General features: G+C 45.7%; 1 protein-coding gene and 1 long non-coding RNA gene across 5 annotated transcripts in view; one reads left to right on the top strand and one right to left on the bottom strand.

Annotated features, from left to right (window-relative positions):
* The window catches only part of NPL (N-acetylneuraminate pyruvate lyase (dihydrodipicolinate synthase)), a 39,284-nt gene extending 28,323 nt beyond the window's left edge, over positions 1 to 10,961 (bottom strand). For 3 of the 4 annotated variants that reach the window (XR_002346939.1, XM_021102211.1, XM_021102213.1), the window contains exons 1-2: positions 10,842 to 10,961; positions 6,378 to 6,462 (exon numbers count right to left, since the gene is read on the bottom strand). Coding sequence is in view for 3 of the 4 variants with exons in the window: in XM_021102211.1 (XP_020957870.1) it covers positions 6,378 to 6,445 (68 nt within the window). In the remaining variant the exon portion in view is untranslated. 4 annotated transcript variants of the gene reach the window in all.
* Positions 13,625 to 22,877, top strand: part of LOC110255526 — a 36,945-nt gene continuing 27,692 nt past the window's right edge. Inside the window, exon 1 of the long non-coding RNA XR_002335965.1 lies at positions 13,625 to 14,199. This is a non-coding gene — a long non-coding RNA (uncharacterized LOC110255526). The remainder of the gene's footprint in view (positions 14,200 to 22,877) is intronic.

Genomic DNA, 22,877 nt, shown 5'->3' with positions numbered 1-22,877 from the left:
CACCAGAGAGAATGGAAAGAATAAGACTGGGTAATAATTATTCTTCTCCCCACTGGCCAGCTGTTTGAGGCTTGTTGCTCATGGAAGGTGAGAAGGGGCATGAGCCAGTTCACTTGGAAAGTTTGGACTGGCTTTCCAGTGCTTCATCTCTTCCTCTGTGAGTGTCATGGACACATCTTAGCACAGGCCACCTCAGGGGAGAGTGGTCCAGGACCCAACTCGATGCTTGCTGTAGACGTTTTCATGCTTAACTCCAATTTAATGTCTTAATTTTAGTTCTCATGGGTTCAGATTCTTTGCCTTAGGTTCATCGCTTTTTTGAAATAAAAGTACTTATTTTTTTTCATATACCAAAGCTATATAATTTATTTTAGAAAGTACATGCAATAAAAAGGAAAAAAAAAAAAAAAAACAAACCACTCAGGATCTCCTTAGAGATTTTTACTCTTACTAGTTTAATATTTCTCTATTCACAAATACACAATATAGTATTCTCTTAAGTACTGTAATATTTTTTCACTTAACATTCCAAATTGGTATGTTCCTACATCTTCAGATAGTCCGTTACTCTACTAAACAGCATTTCATTGTATGGATGAACACAATTACTTTAGCTAATTTTCTATTCTTGGGTATTTAGTGGACGTATAAATTATAAAAGAAGAGGGAATGTTTATCAAATTATTTTTGCCACAAATTGAGGCCTAGAGTAGGTGAACTGTGAAACTGCATGTTAACTTTAACTCTTTTCTTAGGGTAGAAGGATAATAGAATTGTTCTAAAGGGGCTTTCCCGAGAAAATCCCTATTGCTGTACATTTTTTCTCCTGGTGCATGACAGAGAGTGAAAGACTTCTACGTTATTTGAGAACACAGAACCAACAGCACAGGCTCGCTCCATAACTGGCATGATCTGGCATGCATATCAGAAAATCTGATGTTCTATTTCTTTGCCTATTTTGGATATATTGAGCATTCAAAATCAGATAGAAGTCATGTGTCCTTTTGGCAAAATAACTACTTGGCTACTTTAAAACTCCTTTGGCAGAGAAGCACGGAGGACTATAACTACCCCACCTTGCCCAAAGGTAGAAAACAACTCGTTCTGGAAATCTGGGCCATTTAATTTCCCAACACAGTTGGAAGGACAATAATCTATACAATTCCAACTCCAGGAGTCAGGCGCTTTCTGATTGGTTGGGCAACAGCTTTGATGTTATTAGAGGGTATTGTGAAGATTCCCATGGTGAAGTCAAGGGCATTTGAGGGAGAAAACACCATTTTTTTTTCTTGACATCTTGGCCAATCTGGAATGGATTTTCTGTTCTAATGACTGTGAACTTGCTCAATGGAAAAAGTGACTTCTTGAAACAATGAAGAAGAGCAAAAGTCTTTCCCTCTAGTGTGTAGAGAAAGAAGGCGAGATGGGATGGGGAGAGACAGATCTTCCCAGTTATGCGGCTGAGGGCAGTGTTAATCTTTAGGATTTCAGTTTTATCAACTGCAAAAATAGATGAACTGTGCTCTCACAGAGTTGCTGTGAAGATCTAAGTGAAACATGCCCATTAAAACGCCCAGCATGACAACTGACACACCGATTGGTGCTAAATTCCTTTCCTATGAAATAATGAAATTATTCACTCATGAAATAACAAAATTTACTACACACTGTGCGAGATGCTGAAGATACAAAGATAAAAAAGATACATGCTCAGTCCTGTGTATTGCCTGGTACCCAATACACATCTGCATAAGGTTAAGCAGATCAGAGCCTGCTGTTGGGAGAGGCAGGCACATAACAGTTATTGTAATAATTATCATAAACAAAAAATCCTGATGTAATGTGAAAAGGCAGGTACCACTGTGGGACCACAGGGGAAGGACGTTTTTTAGGGAAATTGGGGAAGACTCACCAGAGGATGGTTTTGATGGATGAACAGACAAGTTCAAGTGCAGAAGAGAAAGGAGCAGGGGGGTGGAAAAAGGCAGAGGAAACAGAATGTGTAAAGGCACCGAGGGAAGAAAGGGGATGAGGTGTTTGGGGAAACAGAACCGTAGCAGGAAAGGTAGCTTGTAAAGGACTTTCTAAGTCATTCCAGATGCTGGGCTTTAACTTCACTCCAGTTCATCCCAGACTTTAACGTGCTAAAGAATCATCGGGGGACACAGTTAAAATGCAGGTTTGGATTCAGTGGTATGTAATAGGGCCTGAGAGTCTGCATTTCTAGTAAGTTCCTATGTGATGCTGGAGCTAATGGTCGGTGGACCACATGAGTAGCAAGGCTTAGACAAAAGTGACTCCACAGAGAGTCTTAGAGAAGAAATCGAGTAAGTGATTAGATTTATTTATGAGGATGCTAGTGGGGCTATGGCGTGGAGGATGGACTGGAAGTGAAGGTACTCAGACATTCCTACTTTGTGGGGATCGCCACATAACCCTCAAAGCATAATTGCAGATTCTTAGCATTCATATGGGCCTTAGAGATAACGTGGTTGAATTCTGTCTCTATTCAAAATACGAGCGTACTTTTACAAGGTGACAAGAGCTCCCCAGGGTCAGACAGCTAGTGGTGGCAAAGCTGGGGGTCAAGAATCCAGACATGTTAACTGAAATCTATTTAACTCTGTTCTTTCTGCCAGCTTCCCCACTCTAGGACATCAACTCATATTCAGAGTTGAATTGTTAGAATTATATAGGAAAAAGGATACAGGGAAATCATACTTAGCCATTCTGAATCGTGGAGGCCATAGTTTTTGTGTGCATTGTGTTTTTTAAGGTCACACCCACAGCATACAGAAATTTCCAGGCTAGGGGTCAAATTGGAGCTATAGCTGCTGGCCTACACCACAGCCACAGCAACATGGGATCCAAGCCGCATCTGCAACCTATACCACAGCTCATGGCAATGCTGGATCCTTAACCCCCTGAGCGAGTCCAGGGATCGAACCACATCCTCATGGATACTAGTTGGGTTCGTTATTACTGAGTCACCCAGGAACTCCTGGAGGCTACAGTTTATTCTAAGAGCCAGGTTAGGAAAACTCCCATAATAGAATTTCCAGGTATTAGATTCCATGTGACTCTCCTTTTTTTTTTTTTTTTTAATTTTAAAAAATTAAATAGGGAGTTCCACTTGTGGCTCAATGGAAATGAATCTGACTAGTATCCATGAGGACTCAGGTTTGATCCCTGGCCTCGCTCAGTGGGTTGGGGATCTGGCCTTGCTGTGAGCTGTGGTGTAGGTCGAAGACACGGCTCGGATCTGGTGTTGCTGTGGTTGTGGTGGAGGCCAGCGGCTGCAGCTCAGATTCAACCCCTAGCCTGGGAACCTCCATATGATGTGGGTGTGGCTCTAAAAAAATTTAAAAAATAAAAAAAAATAAAAAAGAAAGGAATGGGATTTTTAAAAATAACACTATATTTTTTATTTTTATTTTTTGTCTTTTTAGGGCCACACCCACTGCATATGGAAGCTCCCAGGTTGAGGGCAAATCAGAGCTGCAGCTGCTGGCTTACACCAGAGCCACAGCAACCTGAGATCCCAGGCACATCCGCGACCTACACCACAGCTCACAGCAACTCTGGATCCTTAACCTACTGAGCAAGGCTGAGGACTGAACCTGCATCCTCGCAGATACTAATTGGGTTCTTAACCCACTGAGCCATAGCCACAACGGGAACTCCAACATTCCCTTTCTTACATTATCTTTCATCATAGTCTATCCCAGGAGGTTGGATATTATTCCCTGTGCTATACCATAGGACCTCACTGCTTATCTATTCTAAGTGTATTAGTTTGCATCTACTAACGCCAAACTCCCAGTCCATCCCACTTCCTTCCCCTCCCCCTTGGTAACCACAAGTCTGATCTCTATGTCTGTGAGTCACGTGACTCCTCTTTCTGTCTTGTCTCTTAGAAACACATCAGACCTACAGATTCCTCTGTGGGCAGGTAGGTTAATGCCCACCTGCTCTTGGTAGGTGTTCCAAACCTGCTTAATACCTGTGAGAATGTCTGGATACAGCAAGTGGTGGGAGAAAAGGGGACTAACATCACTTAGAGGCCCATTATGTGCTATGTACTAACACCTATTTAATTTAATTTAATGAGCTTTAACTTAATTTGAATCCTTGCAAGGCCTGCACAAAAACTGCATTCTTTTTTTTTTTTTTTTTTTTTTGTCTTTTTGTCTTTTGTCTTTTGTTGTTGTTGTTGCTATTTCTTGGGCCGCTCCCGCGGCATATGGAGGTTCCCAGGCTAGAGGTTGAATCGGAGCTGTAGCCACCGGCCTACGCCAGAGCCACAGCAATGTGGGATCCGAGCCGCGTCTGCAACCTACACCACAGCTCACGGCAACACCGGATCGTTAACCCACTGAGCAAGGGCAGGGACCGAACCCGCAACCTCATGGTTCCTAGTCGGATTCGTTAACCACTGCGCCACGATGGGAACTCCAAAAAAAAACTGCATTCTTATTTTGACTGCACATCTTAGGAAAGTGAGGATCTTAGAAAAGAATTCATGCAAAAAGAGGAAATAGTGTAATAGAGGCAACAGGGTCAGAGGTATTTGGGAAACAGAGAAGAATCTGGAAAAGCAGAGTCATTTTAGTTATCTCTAATTATGTAGGTCCTAGTGTCCCAAGAAAAGAGCAGAACAGCGTGTTAGAACACACACTCCGTGGGTGCCAGATGAACAAATGAGACCCTGAAGAAGCCACTTCTAGGCTTAGAGGGTCTGATTAAAAAGGTTAAAGTGGCATCAACCAGATGTAGTGTTCTGAGCTTGCAAACAGGATCTTACTCCATAACAGGAAGTAAATCTTGTCTGCTCATGCAATCACATGCCTTCTGTTTCATCTGCCCAACAAGTAGCGGACACACTGACAAAGAGCTGACTACAGTTTTTCTTAGGGCTTGCAGAAGCAGAGAAGCAACGGAAACAAAAAAAATTGCTACTAACCACTGAGTAATTTATATGCCGTCTCAGCAAGAATTGTATTTAGACCTAGTAAAGATGTGATTATTTGTGAATATTAGAAGTTAGAAGATTATCTGAAGATCTAAGGGAAAACTGTGGTATGACCAACCTTGAACGAAAATACTAAAAAAAAAGAAATTTCATCTGCTTTAAAGGAACAGGGTTAGGGTTTACAAATTCAGCAATGGAAGATCAAAAGCATAAAAGCTTTACTTAAAGATATCTTAAATACCTCATCTCCTCTTGACCGCTGCCTCATGCCACCAGGACAGTTCAAACTTATTGACCTAAGTACATACTGACCTGTGCTAAGTACTATTATATGGATTATCTCATTTTTACACTCATAACTCCATGATGCAGGTACGACTAAAATTACATTTTATAGATGAAGAAAGAGGAAGCTTAAAGAAGACAGAATTCTGGCTGCTTTGTTAGAATGACTCCTCTAATGGGTCAAAAACATTTAGATCCAGAAGGTGGAGGACTCCCCACCTGGTTAATGGCAATGTCCTGGGAGGCCTTCTATTATTGCTGATGGAGACCCAGGGCATGTGACCACTAGCTGAGAGTACCAGCAAAAGGATGGCCATAATATTCATCTGGAGGGCAAAATGCCTGCTTGGGTAAGGATTTCTCAACAATCATCTGCTCCCCAACATTTAACCAATTTTTTTTTTCCTTTTTATGGCCACACTTGTGACATATGGACGTTCCTGGGCCAGGGGTCTATTTGCAGCTTCAGCTGCTGGCCTATAGCACAGCCACAGCCACGCTGGATCCAAACCACACCTGCAACCTATGGTGGAGTTTGCGTCAATGCCAGATTCTTAACACACTGAGTGAGGCCAGGGATGGAACCTGCATCCTCACAGAGACAATGCTGGGTCCTTAACCAGCCAAGCCACAATGGGAACTCCTAACCCATGTTGAAATGAGACTGTAAAACATGCCTTAAGGTGTCCATCTGGCAGCCACCTTCCCCACTTTGCTCTGGGTAGGACATTTTCATCATGTCTATGAATGGTCTGGAGACAGGGTTTAGAGGCCAGAGATTGACATCAAATCCTGCTAAAATGAGACTCTCCTCACCCAACTCCACCAGCCTTATGTGGGAAGGCCAGGGTTCCAATGAAATCCAAGGAGAATTTGCTTTGTGGAGCTAGACACTGGGAGGAGGGTGAGCCGCCATATCTTACCTTGTCTCTTTCTGCACTGCTTGCGAGGCAGAGATCTCTTCTCTGACTTGGGGCCAGAGAGAGTGAGGGGGGGATGACTGGCGGAAGCTGCCACTTGGCAATGGTGCCACAGAGCCGCGAAGTCGAAGCAACCTGCTATAGAGACCTACCGTCCTCTGCAGTGGAGGGAGAGCCCTTTAGTCCCAAGCCATAGTTACCCATGCTCAGTCATCGGCGTGATGGTCGCGGCCACGAGACCTTGAAGTTTCTTCTTCGGGGAGGCCATTGAGCTGCTGACAAAGTCTGGAAAACATACAAGGGAATTCTCTCTTTCAAGGACTGTCATTAATGATAAAACTCCTGGGCAAAGTCCATTCCTACATAGCTTAGAACTGTGAAAAATGCTTACAAGAACACAAACACCCAGAGCAAATGAGAACAATGTAAAACATTAGTGCTTCATACTAGAGAGGAGGAAACTCTTTTTTTTTTTTAAAGACAGGAAAGGTGGGGACAAGAAGAGAGAACTGTTCTAGAAAAACAGCCTTGGAAAGGGCTCCCATTTTACCTACGTAGGGGATGGTAGCAATCTGAAATCTCAAAGAGCAAGGGTGAACAGCAGCAGACCCAGGAAAGAATATGAACCTAACTCAGAGAGGTTGAGTATATAAAAAATTACTGTTACTCAGGTTGAAATATGGGGGGGGGAGAAAAGGGATATTCTTATCTCTTTCCATAACTTCATACCATTAAGGGAGAATCTGCCCTAAAGCCAGTTCTTAAGTCTTAAGGCTTCAGTGTGATCTAAATAACACTAATAAGATCTTTCATATTCTAGTTTTGTTCAGTTCTTCCCAGCTCTAGTAAGCCACATCACAAATATTCTTTTACCCTTAGACCAAGCTCCCTCAGGGCCAGAAACAGACTGCATTTGCCTTTGCTTTCCCTGCACCGAGTGCTCTGCTGGACACCTTGTGTTCAGTAAAAAAGTGATGACTATGTGGGTGATTAAATGAGGTGTTCAGATGGTAGCTGGATGAGGACTTCCGCAGATGGTGAGATCACTGCTAAGACAGTGAACCTGGCCACACTCTCTGGGGCAAAGGGATCCCTCGCCACCTGGCCGAGAGTGTACCTACCCATAACCGTAAAAAAGCCAAGAAGGGAGTTCTCGCTGTGGCTCAGTGATAACAAACCCGACTAGCATCCATGAGTTCAATCTCTGGCCTCGCTCAGTGGGCTAAGGATCCAGCACTGCCACAAGCTGTGGTATAGGTCGCAGACGAGGCTCAGATTCTGCATTGCTGTGGTTGTGGTGTAGGCTGGCAGCAGCAGCTCTGATTCAACCTTATCCTGGGATCTTCCATATGCCACGAGTGTGGCCCTAAAAAGACCAAAAAAAAAAAAAAAAAAAAAAAAAAAAAGAAGAAGCCAAGAACTCATCTCAAACAGGCAATGAGAAGCAATAAAGCATCCTTGTTAACAGCCTGGATTCTACAAACAGATTGCCTTGTTCAACCCCCAACTTTGCCATTTAACTAATTACAGAAGCATTATTATTTTTTTGAGCTGTAAGACATAAAAACTTGAAGACACAAATGTAAAGTATAATTAGCAAAACAAAATAAAAACACAATCAGACAATTCTGGCTTACAGTTATACAAAAGATAGTTGGCTTAGAGCAAACACAGTGATGTCTACAGGTAATGAACAAGAGCGAGTATGTTATAGTTCTGAGGCTACGGGCGCATCTCAAAACCCAAAGCTCACTACACTTAACTCTGACCCACAGAATATAATACTTATGAACTATCATATTTTGTTTGCTCTTAGCTGTTTATCTCGTCTTCCCAAATAGGAGTATAAACTTCTGGAGTACAGAGGTTATATGTTCTATTTTTTTTTCTGTATCCCCCAAGATTTTCTGTATTCCCATGTGAGCCCTTGAAGCCAGAAACACGGCAAAACAAGGACAAAAACATGAAAGTCTATACCATATGGCAAAACACTGTTTTTATGGAAAGTCAACAGTGATACCACTCCCTTACAAACATCTATGTCCCTGGAGAGGTTTGTTCTGGAAATTGAGCCCAAATCCTTCAAGTAGCTTTGTTTTATATTGAAAGGCAACAAAGGGGAACCCTACCAGATATACAGGATACTAGGATTTCTCTGACTTTTCCTAGTTTGAAGATGAGATTAAATCCTGTTGGGAGGTTTTTTTTTTCTTCACTTTTTTTTTGTTTGTTTTGGCCATGCCCACAGCATGTGGAAGATGTGGAAGTTCCCAAGTCAGGAACTGAACCTGCGCCACAGCAGCAACCTGGGCTGCTGCAGTGACAACGCTGGATCCTTAACCTAGTGCACCACAAGAGAACTTCCTTTTGGAAGTTTTGAAACAGAAATGCAATCATCTGGCCCATGGGGAAAACACAAGGCCCCGATGACACAGGTTCTGTCTACCCCAGAGGAATGTCTCAACATCCAATGAGGCTGATGCTGGGCCTACTGCTGTCTTCCCTGGCCCTCCTGTACCCATTCAGCTCAGGACAGCCCAAAGCAGACCTGCCATTTTGTCTTCTAAACAATTTCTTACTTCGTTCCTTACAGTGGAGGGGGTAGAACGCTAGCTCTAGAGTCAGACTTCCGGGTCTATGTCCTGGCTCCACCGCTTACCAGCTGGGTGACCTTGGGACTCTTATTTAACCTCCCTGTGCTTCAGTTCCCCCTTCTGTAAACTAGGATGACAGTAATATTTCAAAGGGTTGTTGAGAGAATTAAATGAATTATTTCTTGTAAGGTGATTAACAAAAGCTAGGCTCACAGTCCTCTCCATGAAGCCTTGTCTGCTGACTACAGAATGCTGGCAAGTAGTGTTCCTTTATCAGCACCCTCTTCCCTGTCATCTCAGGCACACTGGTGTTTTCTCCCCTATTCCTGCTACTCTTTTCTATTCAGAGATGAAGTCATTTCAGTTCCATTTGTTATCTTCTTTCCCTGAAATCCCTCCCTCCCTCCTTACCGCCCCTCTTATAACTTATCCTTTGCTACCTCTTATCTAGACCAATGGACCAACAGACAGCTCCACGTCCAAGGGGCTCACAGGGGTTCAAGAAAGGTCAAGTGATAAGAGTCCAGAGAGCTAGGTTCCACATTAGAAGTCTCCTACATTAGGCTGTACGCTCTATATTTCCCTATTCTTGTGCTTTTAGCTGCATTTATTTCATACTTAGGGCAGTCACAAGAATATTCTTAGGACAGTCAGAAGCTTGGACTGGCATATATATACATATGTATATATTTACTTAAGTGTCCTTACATATAGTTTGGTTAAAAAATACGGGGCCTGGGATGGGAGTTGGGAATCACTGTCCTAATTGGAATTTTCTTTTTCAGTACAGGTAGGCTGCCAGACTAATCTCCCAGCTGCTCAGCCATTTCTGATCTTGCTTTTGCCTTGCTCAAAAAAAAAAAAAGCTAATTACCTTCTTCCTGATTTCCATGGGACAAATACCAAAGTAGAGAGTATTTGAATATAAATACTCGGTATGAGAGTCTCAGCATAGATTTCTTCACACCTGAAATTACACTAGCCCAGCTGGTCCCTATTGCCCCTACCTTGTCCTGTCTCATCTGGTTCTCCCACCTAAAATGGCAGTACCTCTCACTTTAGCTGCTTCAGTCTAGCCAATGTTTAGAACTCACTTTAAAAACTAGAGAACATTCTCTGATGCCTTAATGAAAATAATTTCTTATACCTCAGAATTCCCTCAAATATTTGTTTTTCATTAGAAACTTTACCTCAGAGATATTAGTAGGGTAGTTTTGCTCTTCCAGAGTGTAAGCCATGGGGTAGGGGAGGCAAGACTGCTTCAAAAATCTATCTTTGCACAGATAAATGAGCACTAAATAAAAGAGCAAAGTTTGCTGGCTTCATGAACAGTGAAACTCCTACAGGAAGAGATGGGGTAAAAAATCACAACTGTAACTGAGAATGATCCATATTTTGTAAATTCGAATTTTACATAAAACTGGGTATGTTATGCTTCCAAATTCTTCACAGGTTACATCAAAAAACAAATGGTCAGAATGCTCTCCAGCCGAAGGCTTAGGGTGAACTTAGAATGTTATGACTGAAACACCTGAGGAGTATTATTATTTTCATAATCTTTCGAGATCTCGTAGCTCTATCCACAGACAAGTCAAATTTTCTTAAAAGGGCAAAGTTAAAAAAAAAAATTTGAAGGTGGGGAGGAGGAGGAGGATGCAGCTCTGGGCATGGAGAATTGCTCGAGAGAGAAAATGCTTGGAAAAGAAGAAACAGAAATAGAGAAACTAAAAACACCCCCTCCCCCCAATGCAGAAGTACAATTTCCTGTCAAATGATGGGAGGGGCCGATTCTGATCATTCTGCAAAAAAGGACCCTTAGGGACGGGCTCTATTGTCTGGAGGTCCGGAGCGAACCCCGACGAGGGGGTCCGCGTGCCCTGTCCCGGACACTAGCCCTGGACAGGAGGGTGTCTCGTTCTCGCTTCCTCAGGCTCCATGTCCCAGCTCCTCTGCCTTGTCCCTGGCCTCTGGCCGCCGCCACCTCACCCACCCCGGAATCCAGTCCCCCGCGTCCCTGGGTCCCAGCTCCCCAGCGGCGCGTCTGTCCACCCCGGCGCCACGCCCGCTCACCCCACACGCTGCTGCTCAGTCTCCGGCGCTCCGCGCCCGCCGCCCAGGCGCGCTCTTTATTGCCGGGGCCGCGCACCACGTGCCCGCCACGCCCCCGGCCCCTTGGGCTGTAGTTCCGCCCCACGCCGCGCCGCCCGCACCCCGCGGCGTAACGCACAGTTGGAGCTCGCTTTTCCCGCCACGGCTCCAGGCTGACGGAGCAGAGGCGCACGGCCTTGGCTCCGCGACGGCGGCGAGCTTCCGAGCTCGCACCTGGGTGCCTGGGAGCGCCGAGATTCTGCGGCAGCCGGTCTTTCCACCTCCTGGGCTCCTTTCCGTCCTGCTTTGCCATCATCTGTCCAGGGGCCTGCAACAACAGGTATATGGTGGTTCTGGGTTTTGAAATGTGAGCCACTGTTCCAAAAGTATGCTGAGAACACTGCCTGCTCGGCAGGGATTCCATGCTCCTCAGGCTGGTGCTGCCGTCCCAACCCCGCACCTTCTCCTGTTCAAACGAGATGAACCGATACGAAAAGCAGATGAATTACTAATGCAGCAGATTTTCTGGCATATTCTGGAGAACAATTGAAAGAGTTTTGAAAGGGAAAATTATTTTTAACCAAACTATCTCCACTTGCAGGAAAGTCAAGAGTTTATTTTCCAATAGGTGCTGTGTTCATAAATCAGAAATACAGCCTTTTTTTGGCGCAAGTCCTCAGCTTTCTTTTGGTAATGTGAATTAACCTCAATTTCCCATGAAAGGCAATGGCTGATGCATGTTCATTTAGAGAGGATGATTCCCAAGGTGCTTTCTCGTTTGTAAAGTGCATTATATCTGATAAGGTTCCCAGGAGGATGGAGACCGACCCCCCCCCCCAAATGTGGCTGTTCACCTTGGAGACCTGCTGTGGACACCCTCTCCCGGAATGCGGATGCTCAAGTTGGGCAGCAGGAAACAATGGCCTGCGGAAAACAGGCCTGCATAGATTAACCTACAAGGAGTCACTGTCCTCCTTCGTGGGACTTGACCCCCTACCCCTCCCTTGACCTTCCCCTCCTCCTTCCTCATCATTCCCCCACAGTTCCTGCCACGAACTCCAGCCACAGATTCCCGCCAAAGATCATTTATAAGCCCAGCACCTCCTTACAGTCGAACCTGGCGCCCTTTTGAGCTCAGCCTGTGCCCCTCTGATGCCTTAATCAATCTTTTGCTTTACTAACTTGGCCTTGCGAGTTTCTCCCTCGCCAAAGCTGACATTTGGTGCCGAAACCCGGGAGGGAATGGCGAGGGAACGGGAAGCAGGTCAGCGGAGCCCCAAACCCCTGGGTTTGCAACCCGGAGAGCAGCAGGCAGGGACAGCTCATCCTGGGCTAAGTTCCGAATCCCACCGAGGTTTGGGCCCCTGACTTAGGCATCTCCCCAACAACCGTCTCAACCCAGCCAGGGAGGACCACTGAACTGGGAACTTTGCCTTTTCATTACTGACTGCATCCACCCCCAGCCTCCTAAGTCTTGGATGAGTAATTGCCACCTTTCAGGGCCTTCTGTCAGCCCAGCCGCAGGGCCCCGGTTCCACTGACACATCAGAGCGCAACCTTCTCAGACAAACCCTCCCTTGGGTCACAAGACTCCAGGCCACAGCCCCGGTTCCCCTGATCTGGGGACGCCCACATCAGAGCGCAACCTCTCTCGCTTCTCGGGTCCTCTCCTCGGACCTTGGGGATGCCTAGGCTGAGGAATGGCACTCCCAAGAGTGGTCCCTTACTTACCCTCCGTCCCCCAGTCCTCTCTTTCCTTCTCGTCCTGGGGAACACTGGCTCTGCTCCTCCAGGAACACTGATCTTGGCTGCCTCTTACCAACTTTAGATACTCTCCGACTAAGAGGAGACACTAGGCCCAAGCGTTTTAGTTTGTAATACCGCCCAGACACAGTACACATTGGGTAACGGCTCTCAATGGCCCCAAAATGGCACTTTTGATTTTAATATTTTGCCTGACCTCAGTAACTTTTGTGGCTGTAATGGCAAGTGGTCCGAAGTTCCCTACCTAAGTTCAGGCCTTCTTTGCCCTCCGCTCCCGTCCCTCCCTCTGTTCGTCTGGCTCCATCTTTCAAATTCTTCTCCTTCATTCAAAAGATTCCGGAGAATTCAAAAGTGGGAGTTCCCGTCATGGCTCAGTGGTTAATGAATCCAACTAGGAACCATGAGGTTGCGGGTTCGATCCCTGGCCTCACGCAGGGGGTTAAGAATCTGGTGTTACCGTGAGCTGTGGTGTAGGTCACAGATGCAGCTCAGATCTGGCACGTTGCTGTGGCTGTGGTGTAGGCCAGCAGTAACAGCTCCAATTAGACCCCTAGCCTGGGAACCTCCATATGCCTCGGGAGCGCCCCCCCCCCAAAAAAGAAAAGATTCACAGCCGCCTCCCTCTGATTCTGAGATCTCCTCCTTTGATCCTGCAGGTCATCCTTCTCCCCTGTATAACCCTCTCCGGGCCGCCAGCTCTACCAACTCACAATCATCCTTTCCTCCGCCTTCAGCCCAGATGAAAACCCTGCCCTCTTGCTCACTTAATGGAGGCTCTCAAAACATATACAAATGTAGACCCTTCCTCAGTAGAAGAAAGACTTTTCTTTTTTTTTTTTTTTTTTGTCTTTTTTTGTCTTTTGTTGTTGCTATTTCTTGGGCCGCTCCCGCGGCATATGGAGGTTCCCAGGCTAGGGGTTGAATCGGAGCTGTAGCCACCGGCCTACGCCAGAGCCACAGCAACGCAGGATCCGAGCCGCGTCTGCAACCTACACCACAGCTCACGGCAACGCCGGATCGTTAACCCACTGAGCAAGGGCAGGGACCGAACCCGCAACCTCATGGTTCCTAGTCGGATTCGTTAACCACTGCGCCACGACGGGAACTCCAGAAAGACTTTTCTTAGACACTCCATCTCTCAATCTGCATCTGACATAAGGCGCAAACTACAAAAATTGGAGGAAAGCCCTCACACCCAACCACAGGATCTCTTGAGCCTTGCCTTCAAGGTCTGTGATAATTGGGATGAAGAGGTTAAAAGCCAAAAATTAAAAAGAGATCAGGCTAAATACCAAACGCTGGCAACTGCCATTCAGGGCTCCCAAAAATACAGGCTCCCTCCTGAGGACAATGGCTCCAAGGCCCCTCCAGACCCATGTTACAGAGGCCACTGAAAGGTCAGCTGTGACCAAGCTCTTCAGGAGAGGCCACATCCCTGCCTTTGGAGAGACCTGAATCATCAAACCTCCACCTGCCGAGCCACCTTGGCCTGACTGCAGAAGACTGAGGGTGCCTGGGGCCCCCGGCCCCAGGCCTATCACTCCATCGGAGCCCTGGGGAACTCTGCTAGTTGCAGGTAAGCCGATTGCTTTTCTTACGGACAGGGAGCCGCTTACTCAGCACTACCTGCATTTACAGGCCCCACCCATCTCCGCCTCTTTGTCCTACCCCTTGACACCCCGCTCGACAGGAGCCGCTTACTCAGCACTACCTGCCTTTACAGGCCCCACACCCGTCTCTCAAGCCTCTATTGTGGGGGTTGATGGCCTAATATCCAAACCTTTAATGACACCCCCTTTAAATTGCACCTCATCAGGAATACCCTTTAGCCATTCTTTCCTGATACTACCCAGGGGTCCAACCCCGATTCTCAGCAGAGACAGTTTGTCTAAATTCAGAGCCTCCCTTGTGCTTCTCACTCCTATCTCTTTTGCTGACCTCTCCCTCCTCCTTCTTCTTGCTCATCCAGAACCTGCTAATCCACCTCTCCCAGCCTCCACTGTTTCACCCTGGGTATGGGATCCCTCCACCCATTCCATAGCTCACTGTCATGCTCCCATTCAATTTGAGTTAAAAGACCCACCCACATACCCCTGTCAACCCCAATACACACCCCTGAGGGAAGTTGCTAGTGGAGTCTTAGGCACAGCCAGGGTCCATGTCCCCTTCCCATGTCTGGTCTATGTACGAATCCAGACCTGAGACCGGTGAGGGACATGCCATTCTTGCAGTCCATTTTATAAGCCAGGCTTCCCTGGACAGACAAAAACTACAAAAATTAGAACAGGGCCCACAGTCTCCATTCCTGGTCTTACTTGACATGGCCTTCATATAACCTTCACAGAACCAGATTACAGGTATGAGAATTTCTCTTGGAACTTCTGGCTGCGTGGGTATGTCAGAGGGGCTGGTGGGAAAACTGGAGTTCTTTTTGCATCTTGTCAAATGCTTGTTCTGCATCTCCCGAAATGATCATATGGTTTTAAATCATTCATTTGGTTAAGGTAGTGTATCACATTGATTTGTGGGTGTGGAACCATCCTTGCATCCCTAGAACGAAACCCACCTGATCGTGGTGTATGATTCTTTTGATATTTTGTTGAATTTGGTTTGCTTATATTTTGTTGAGCATTTTTGCACCTGCGTTCTTCATAGATATTGCCATGTGATTTTTCCTTTTTTGTGTTGCCTTTGTTTGTTTTTGATGTCAAGGTGATGTTGGCCTCATAACATGAGTTAAGAAGTGTTCCCTTCTCTGTAGTTCCTGTTGTGGCTCAGCAGAAACAAACCTGACTAGTATCTATGAGGATGCGGGTCCAATCCCTGACCTCACTCAGTGGGTTAAGGGTCTGGTGTTGCCGAGAGCTGTGGCATAGGTCACAGACTCAGCTAGGATCCTGAGTTGCTGTGGCTATGGCGTAGGCCAGTGGCTATAACTCTGTTTTGACCCCTAGCCTGGAAACTTGTATGCTGCACATGTGGCCCTAAAAAGCAAAAAAAAAAAAAAAAAAAAAAAAAAAAAAAAAAAAAAAAAGGAGTGTTCCCTTCTCTTCATATTTTTGGAATAGTTTGAGGATAGATATTAAATCTTGGAATGTTTGATAGAATTCACTTGTGAAGCCATTTGGTCCTGGACTTTCGTTTTTTTGGGAGTTTGTTTTTTGACCACCTCCTGGCATATGGAGTTCCTGGGCCAGGAGTCAGATCTGAGCTGCAGTTGTGACCTACAGAGCAGCTGTGGCAATGCTGGATCCTTTAACACACTGTGCTGGGCCAGGGATTGAACCTTTGTCCTGGCGCTGTAGAGGCGCCACCGATCCCATTGTGCCACAGCGGGAATTCCCAGGAGCTTTTTGATTACTCGTTCAATCTCTGTACTAGTGATTGGCATATTCAGGTTTTCGCTTTCTTCCTGATTCATTCTTAGAAAGTGTAGGATTCTCAGTTCCTAGAGGGACATCTCTTAAAGGCAGAAAAGTCCTATGCATAAACCTATGTTTCAGAGAACCCTTTGGGGCCACAGGAAGGGAAAATTTTGAGTGCAGTCATGCTCAATTGTCTCCTGCCTCAGTCCTTTGGTAAACATTGACTGGGTCTCTAGGGAGAAGGAGCTTAAAGAAAAAATTAATTGAACAGAAGAGATGTACTTCCATACTTGATATTCTTAATCTGGGATCTATGACTCCAAATTTTTTTTTTTTTTTTTTTTGTCTTTTGTCTTTTGTCGTTTGTTGTTTGTTGTTGTTGTTGTTGCTATTTCTTGGGCCGCTCCTGCGGCATATGGAGGTTCCCAGGCCAGGGGTCGAATCGGAGCTGTAGCCACCGGCCTACGCCAGAGCCACAGCAACGTGCAATCTGAGCCGCGTCTGCAACCTACACCACAGCTCACGGCAACGCCGGATCCTTAACCCACTGAGCAAGGGCAGGGACCGAACCCGCAACCTCATGGTTCCTAGTCGGATTCGTTAACCACTGCGCCACGACGGGAACTCCCAAATTTTTTTTTTTTTTCTTTTTAGGGCTGCACCTACAGCCAATGGAGGTTCCCAGGCTAGGAGTTGAATCGGACCTGCGGTGGCTGGCTTACACCACAGCCACAGCAATGCAGGATCTGAGCTGTGTCTGGGACCTACAGCTCATGGCAATGCCTGATCCTTAACCCACTGAGCGAGGCCGGGGATCGAACCTGCATCTTCGTGGATGCTAGTCAGTTTTGTTAACCACCGAGCCACAACAGGAAGTCCCTGTGACTCCAGATTTTAGTAACAGTTTTCTTGAGATATAATTTAATACTATACATTTTATCTATTTTAAGCATACAGTAGTGCAGTCATCTTTACTATATTCAGAGTTGTGCCACCATCACTAGAATCAATTTCAGGACTTTTCCACCCCTCCCTCCACTAACCTGTATCCCTTAGCAGTCACTCCCTGTTCCCTTCCTCCTCCCTACCCCCAGCCTAAGCAACCACGAATCTTTCTGTTTCTACAGATGTGTCTAGTCCGGATATTTCAAGTAAATGAAGTCACACAGTGTGTGGTTTTTTGTGTCTGGCTTCTTTCCTTGAGCGTAATATTTCCAAGTTTATTCCACGTGGTCACATGTATCAGGGCTCTGTTCCTTTTTACAGCCAATTCATATTTCATTATGTAGATATACCACATTCTACTTATCCATTCGTTAGTGGATGGACATTTGAGTTGTTTCCACTTTCTGGGTATTGTGAATAATGACATTACTGTGACTACAGACTTTAAACTTCTTAGATTTTTTGTGGTGTCCTTTTCCAAGTGGAGTTAGTTAAAGTTTATAGTTAGTTTATAACTGGCCTCTCTTGAGCTCCTCACAAGCCCCAAGGTCTTACCAAGATCAGGGCTTTTACAGATGCCCAGCACGCTCTTCATCTGGCTGACGCCTACTCATCCTGCAGATCATGGCTCAAGTGCAACCTTTCTAAGAATTACCTCGTGCAGACCCTTCCTCCTAGGGCACCCAATGCTTTTCCTTCTCATCACAACTTATTAGTGTGTTTTCTAATTAGTGTGTCAGTTTCCTGAGGACGGTGGTCTCTCTGTTCCAGTCCCTGGAACACGTATCGTGCTAAACGTGGTGCTACATGGCCAGCACTCAGGGAGCAGGTGAAAGAGTATGGAATGCAGCGTGGATGCTGATAATGGAGACAGTGTGCTGACTCTGTGCCCTGAACACAGACTTCAGCCCTGATGGGAGGAGGCTGCCTCCTGTTGACTAGTGTTGACGCAATGGTGGGGATTCTTGTAGCTAAGAGGGATGGCATCAGCAGAGAGGATGGGAAAATAGCCGACACCAAGAAGCTGACAAAGAGGACCGCAATGCCTCTTTGAGAGCCAGAAGGGAGGCTTCCGGGCGTGGTTAAATCTGGGGAACGTTGCCTCGTTGCTGACATGGGGACCCTCTTTCTGGTCTGTCTCTGGACTGATGTGCCAGCAGGTTGCACACTTTGTTTTGTCACCATCTAAGAGTAAGAAAACCCTTTGAAAATGTGGGCCTCGTTTGACTACTAGCAAGGGTGAAGGATGAGGGTGCCATAGGTTGAAAACAGAAGACAAAGTTGATAGTATTAATTTTACTTGGCAGAGCTTCTTTGACAATATTCAGATAATTACAGAGGCAAAACATCCTTTTGAAGAATGTTTAGCCTGCACCAGCTATTGCGTGCATGAACCTTAGGCTTTCGGGACGCATGTGACTATGGTCTTTAAGATTCTTCAAGGATCTCAAGGAGAAATGAGCATCCCAAAGCTCAGAAATGAAAGCTGCTCATATTATGAACAAGATAAAAACTCACCACTAGGTGGCAGTCCATCAGCAGAAATTAACTTTCTGTTCATGAGTCCTTCCTGGACTGAAAATTTCTGGGAGTACCTGTTAACAGTAAAAATATTAGCTTATCTTTTCCTTCTCCCATTTTCCCATCCTCCTTTCCCCCAAACATGTGCAGATGACATCTTCAATTTTAAATCTTCTTCTTCGATCCTTGTCACTCTTACGAATATTAAAACAATTAAAGGTATATAGGAACACTGAAACTAGACATGGAGAATTATGTTTTTTTCCTCTTAAATACTAGTCCTTTGGATTTCGAAGATGAAGATGCCTATAAGAAGAGGTTTACCCTGTGGTTTTCACTTTTCGATACGTAGAGGACTTAAAAATCATGTTCACGTTTAGCTTATAAGTATTTTCTCCCTCATGAATTAAAAACTCTGTGTTTTCTTTTAGCATTTGAAGTGAAGATGGAACAATTAGGAGAAATATATTTTAGCTCTTTTATGAAGGAATTTATTTTATGTCCCATGTGAATGAAAGGAAACACCTTGGAAGGAATTCATTGAGGAAAGTGCAGTTTGAAATTTAGTTTCCTTCACCCAAGCCTGGTTTGATTCTGGGTAACACCTGACTTTAGGTGCTAATAGTTCAGGCTCAGGAAGGCTTAGGCTTCTCCTGTCAGCTGGTGGCAGTGGCAGGAGCCCAGCTGGCCTTTGGAGGGGCCCTTGGGGAGATTTTGCGGGTCCTATCCCTCCTTATTCTTTCTACCCAAGTCATCGGGACATTGCTATGCTGGACCAGTGGTCTCAGATTCCAGCTTTCAGTGTTATTTCCACTGTCCCCATTGGCCAAGTTGTCCTGGGTTGACTGGAAGTTCCCATAAGTTATTCCGAAGTCTCATTCTATTCCTGTGCTCCATTTCTTAGGTTAGGTATCTTAGTTGGTTTTTGTTTGTTTGTTTGTTTGTTTTTGTTTTTCTCTCTTTTTTACATAGGTATCTTAGTTTTAGTTAAATTATGTTAGCTCTGAAATACATACAGATATTTGGTCTATTGGGTCAGACATGTAAAGGTGGGCCAAGTAGGTATAAAAAGCAAAGCACAGAACAATATTCGGGTCTTCCATCTCTACTGAGAGAAGTCAAGGTGTGTGTAGTGATATACCCGTATATGCAGGTAAGTTATCTGGAAGGATAACAGCGATGTATCTTGTATTTAACAGCTGGTTCGGGTCGGCAAACAGGGCTGGCTGCTGGCCTTTGAGCTCCTCGAGGGGTGCTGGAGATCCCCTAGTCTCTCAGCTTTAACCCTTTAATGATCGATTGAAATTCTGGACAGGCCACCCTCTATGGGCTTGAAAACAGTGGCTATTTACCAACCCGGGGAAATACTTAAATATTTTAACTGGCGGACTGGAAAAGGGGATTGGGGGCAGGAGGGAGTGAATTCAGCATGTCTTTTAGTACTATTTGAAATTTGTGTTTGTCGTTTCCATTGAACCATGTACCTTCTATCTAAGAATTTTGTGCAGTTCAGGAGATGTCTCATTTTGAGAATTTGGTTCTGGACCTTTCTGTCTAGTCACCTGACTCCGGTCTGTCTACAGCTCAGGGCCACCTTCCTTGGTTCGCTCTTGCTGGAAATCTCTCCACCCAGAGCATCGTGGAAGCCCCTCTGCCTGCCTGGCTCAACTCCCTCCCGCCATCACCCAGTCTTCACCAGCCCCCTCCCACCCCGTCCACAGAGCTGGGGTCTGGTTCTCTTTCGTTACTTATCTTGGACCTCTTCTCTCTCCACCTACCAGACCTCAGTTCCGTTACTGCTAGTGGAAGCATCACTCTGCTTCATCCTGTGGCCGGAAAAGAAGCCCTTTTTTTCATATATTCACACCAATTTTGTGTACGTAGAACCTGTTTCCTGAGGTTTTACCTATGCATCAGCGCTGCTGGTAATGGTTATTATTTTGGTGGTAGTAACTCACATCACACTCATTGGCTTGTGCCTCCACCCGCCTGTGCAGTGGACGCCCCTCCCTCCAAGTCTCCCCCACTTCTGGGAGGCATGGTGGTACCTCCAGGGTGCTCCCTCCCTTCTTCTCCTGTTAACAGACTTTAAACTCCTGATGGGTGTCCCCTGCCGTGAAGCCACTAGGGGGCAATGTTTCATTTCAGCCACAGTCCCAGCCATTGTCAGCCAAAGATGCTTGGTCCTGATGCCTAAAGATGGGGAGAGAAGCCCCTTCTTTTCTCCTTTGCCACAAGTTTTCCTCCCAGGCCCCAAAGCAGCGTGCCTTGTAGCCAGGGTCTCATGGAGCCCCTCTCCCTCTATCTGCAGGCACCAAGACTATGGAGCTTAGGCAGGAATCCAGAGCTGGAGACAAGACATTTTTTCCTTGCCAATGCCCCTTACCCCATCCCAGGACTGTTCCTTCCTGTCCTTTCTCCACCCTAAGGCTGTCACAAAACTGTCTTCAAGCCATCCCTTCCCTCAGTCTAATCAGCTCCTAACCAGGCCAACTACTCCCTTAGACTTATCAGACTAAGTTGGTCTCAGTGGTGGGTACCGCTGGGCTCAGACTGTCAGCCTGGCCACACATGTTCTGTTCACACTTATCTCACTGTGTGCTGGCTGTCTGTTGGCCTGTCTGCTTCTCCCACCAGACTGGGTTCCTTGAGCGTGAGTTCCTATCTGTGTGCCAGCTATCTTTGTCTCCCCAGCACCCAGGCCCTGCCTGTTACATGGCAGACTTGATAAATACTTTGGATAATCGAACACAGTCATTTTGCACAGACACACAAAAGGAAAAGCCCGTCTTTGCCGAAAGGATACTCAGGCAACCCAGACGGAGGGAGGAAAGCTATTCTGAAGGGCATCCCCTATCCTACACAGTAGCTGTTGACAGCTCTTTAGGCTCCTTGGGTTCTCAGGGGTGGAGAAGATCAGGGTTGGAGCAGCACTTGGAGAGCTTACACTGATCTCGTTTTGAGAGAATAGCACGTTAAACAACTATTGGGCTAGTTACAGTTGATCATGTACCTGCCAATCGAAACAACAAAGACAAAAACAGGAAAGGGTACAGTATGGCCAAACATTGATCAGAAGGGGGGGAAAGCAGATGACACACAGGGACAGAACATTTTATTTGTATCACTGCTAATTCAGAGGAATACGGTTCACTCAGTGCTCCATTCACCTCCGTGTTTCTAGCGGAGGGGAAAGTGCCAGACAGAGACATGGATTTGTTAATGCTGGGTATCGGGTGTTTCTTTGCTTATTATTTACTTGAATAAGTCTGATGTCATGTGATAGACCCAAGTGTAAATGATTCTTCAACAAAGATAAAAAATGATAAAGCTACCTGACTTTGTTCTCTGAAAAGCAAACCTGTGAATCACCGCTGAGGCACTCTTTGACTAGCGTGTGAGACAGACAGAGGTACTCATTATATTTATTATGATAATAATAATAATAATAATAATACTTAACATTTACTTAAAGGCATGGCATTTGCAGGAATTGAGAAAAAGTAAGACTATTCCAGCAGGTTTAGGGGCACTCAGTAGTTATATCACAGATAATTAGAGTCCTTGGAATAGTTTCAGAGATGAGGAATGAGAGTTTAATTTCGGGGCAGGGGGAGTTTAACAATTTGTTAATGATCATATAGGTGGTAAGAAGTTGCTCTGATTCGAAAGCATGACCTCTTTCCTCTACATGGCAATACCCGCCCAGGGGGAGAGTATTACAATGTAAAATCTACAGATGCAAAACATGTACTTTGCATGCAGTTTTAAAAACGGTGTTGTCTGGTGACATGTTTTGGTTTCCCTGTTCTAACATGCATCGAGAGACTTAGGGAGAGAGAAAGGTGACGAGGCAGCTTGGATTGAAGGGTAGTGGCTGGAATGACCCCGGTCCCCGGTGTTCTGTTACCCAGCGCCTTCTCTGTTTTCTACTCCAAGCTCAAAATAACTCAGATGCTGGCTGAAAGCCCATCAGAAAATCAGGCCGCCTCCCAACCCACCCACCAGCCAGTACACCAGTCGGCATTTGTGGAAGACTCACTTTGAGGTTCTTGGAACAGTGTTTGGTGGGGTGGGAAGTGCCAAGGCAAGACCAGACAGGGTCCCTGCCACCCAGGCACTTGTAATCTACGCGGTGAGACAAGACAAAAATACATGACACAATTACAGAATCTGACAGAATGTAAGAAAGTGCTAAATTGTGTGGTGTAGGCAATTAGAGAACAAGACAGTATATAATAAAGTGCTAATTGTGTGGTACAGACAATAAGTATAATAGGAGTACAGTGAAGGGTTGGGTGAGTGTGGGCTGTAGTCTTCAGGGAAGGCTTCTCATCATGTCAGGCTGCCGTGTTTATCCAGTGCATGACGGGAAGCTGAATATGAAGTAGAAGATGGATTAAGAGCAGAATAGCTGTGCTGT

Source organism: Sus scrofa, chromosome 9 (assembly GCF_000003025.6).
Source record: "Sus scrofa isolate TJ Tabasco breed Duroc chromosome 9, Sscrofa11.1, whole genome shotgun sequence".
In the NCBI taxonomy this organism is placed as follows: Eukaryota; Metazoa; Chordata; class Mammalia; order Artiodactyla; family Suidae; genus Sus; species Sus scrofa.
The sequence above is the reverse complement of the archived record's forward strand: the minus strand, read 5'-3'. Positions and strand labels throughout refer to the sequence as shown.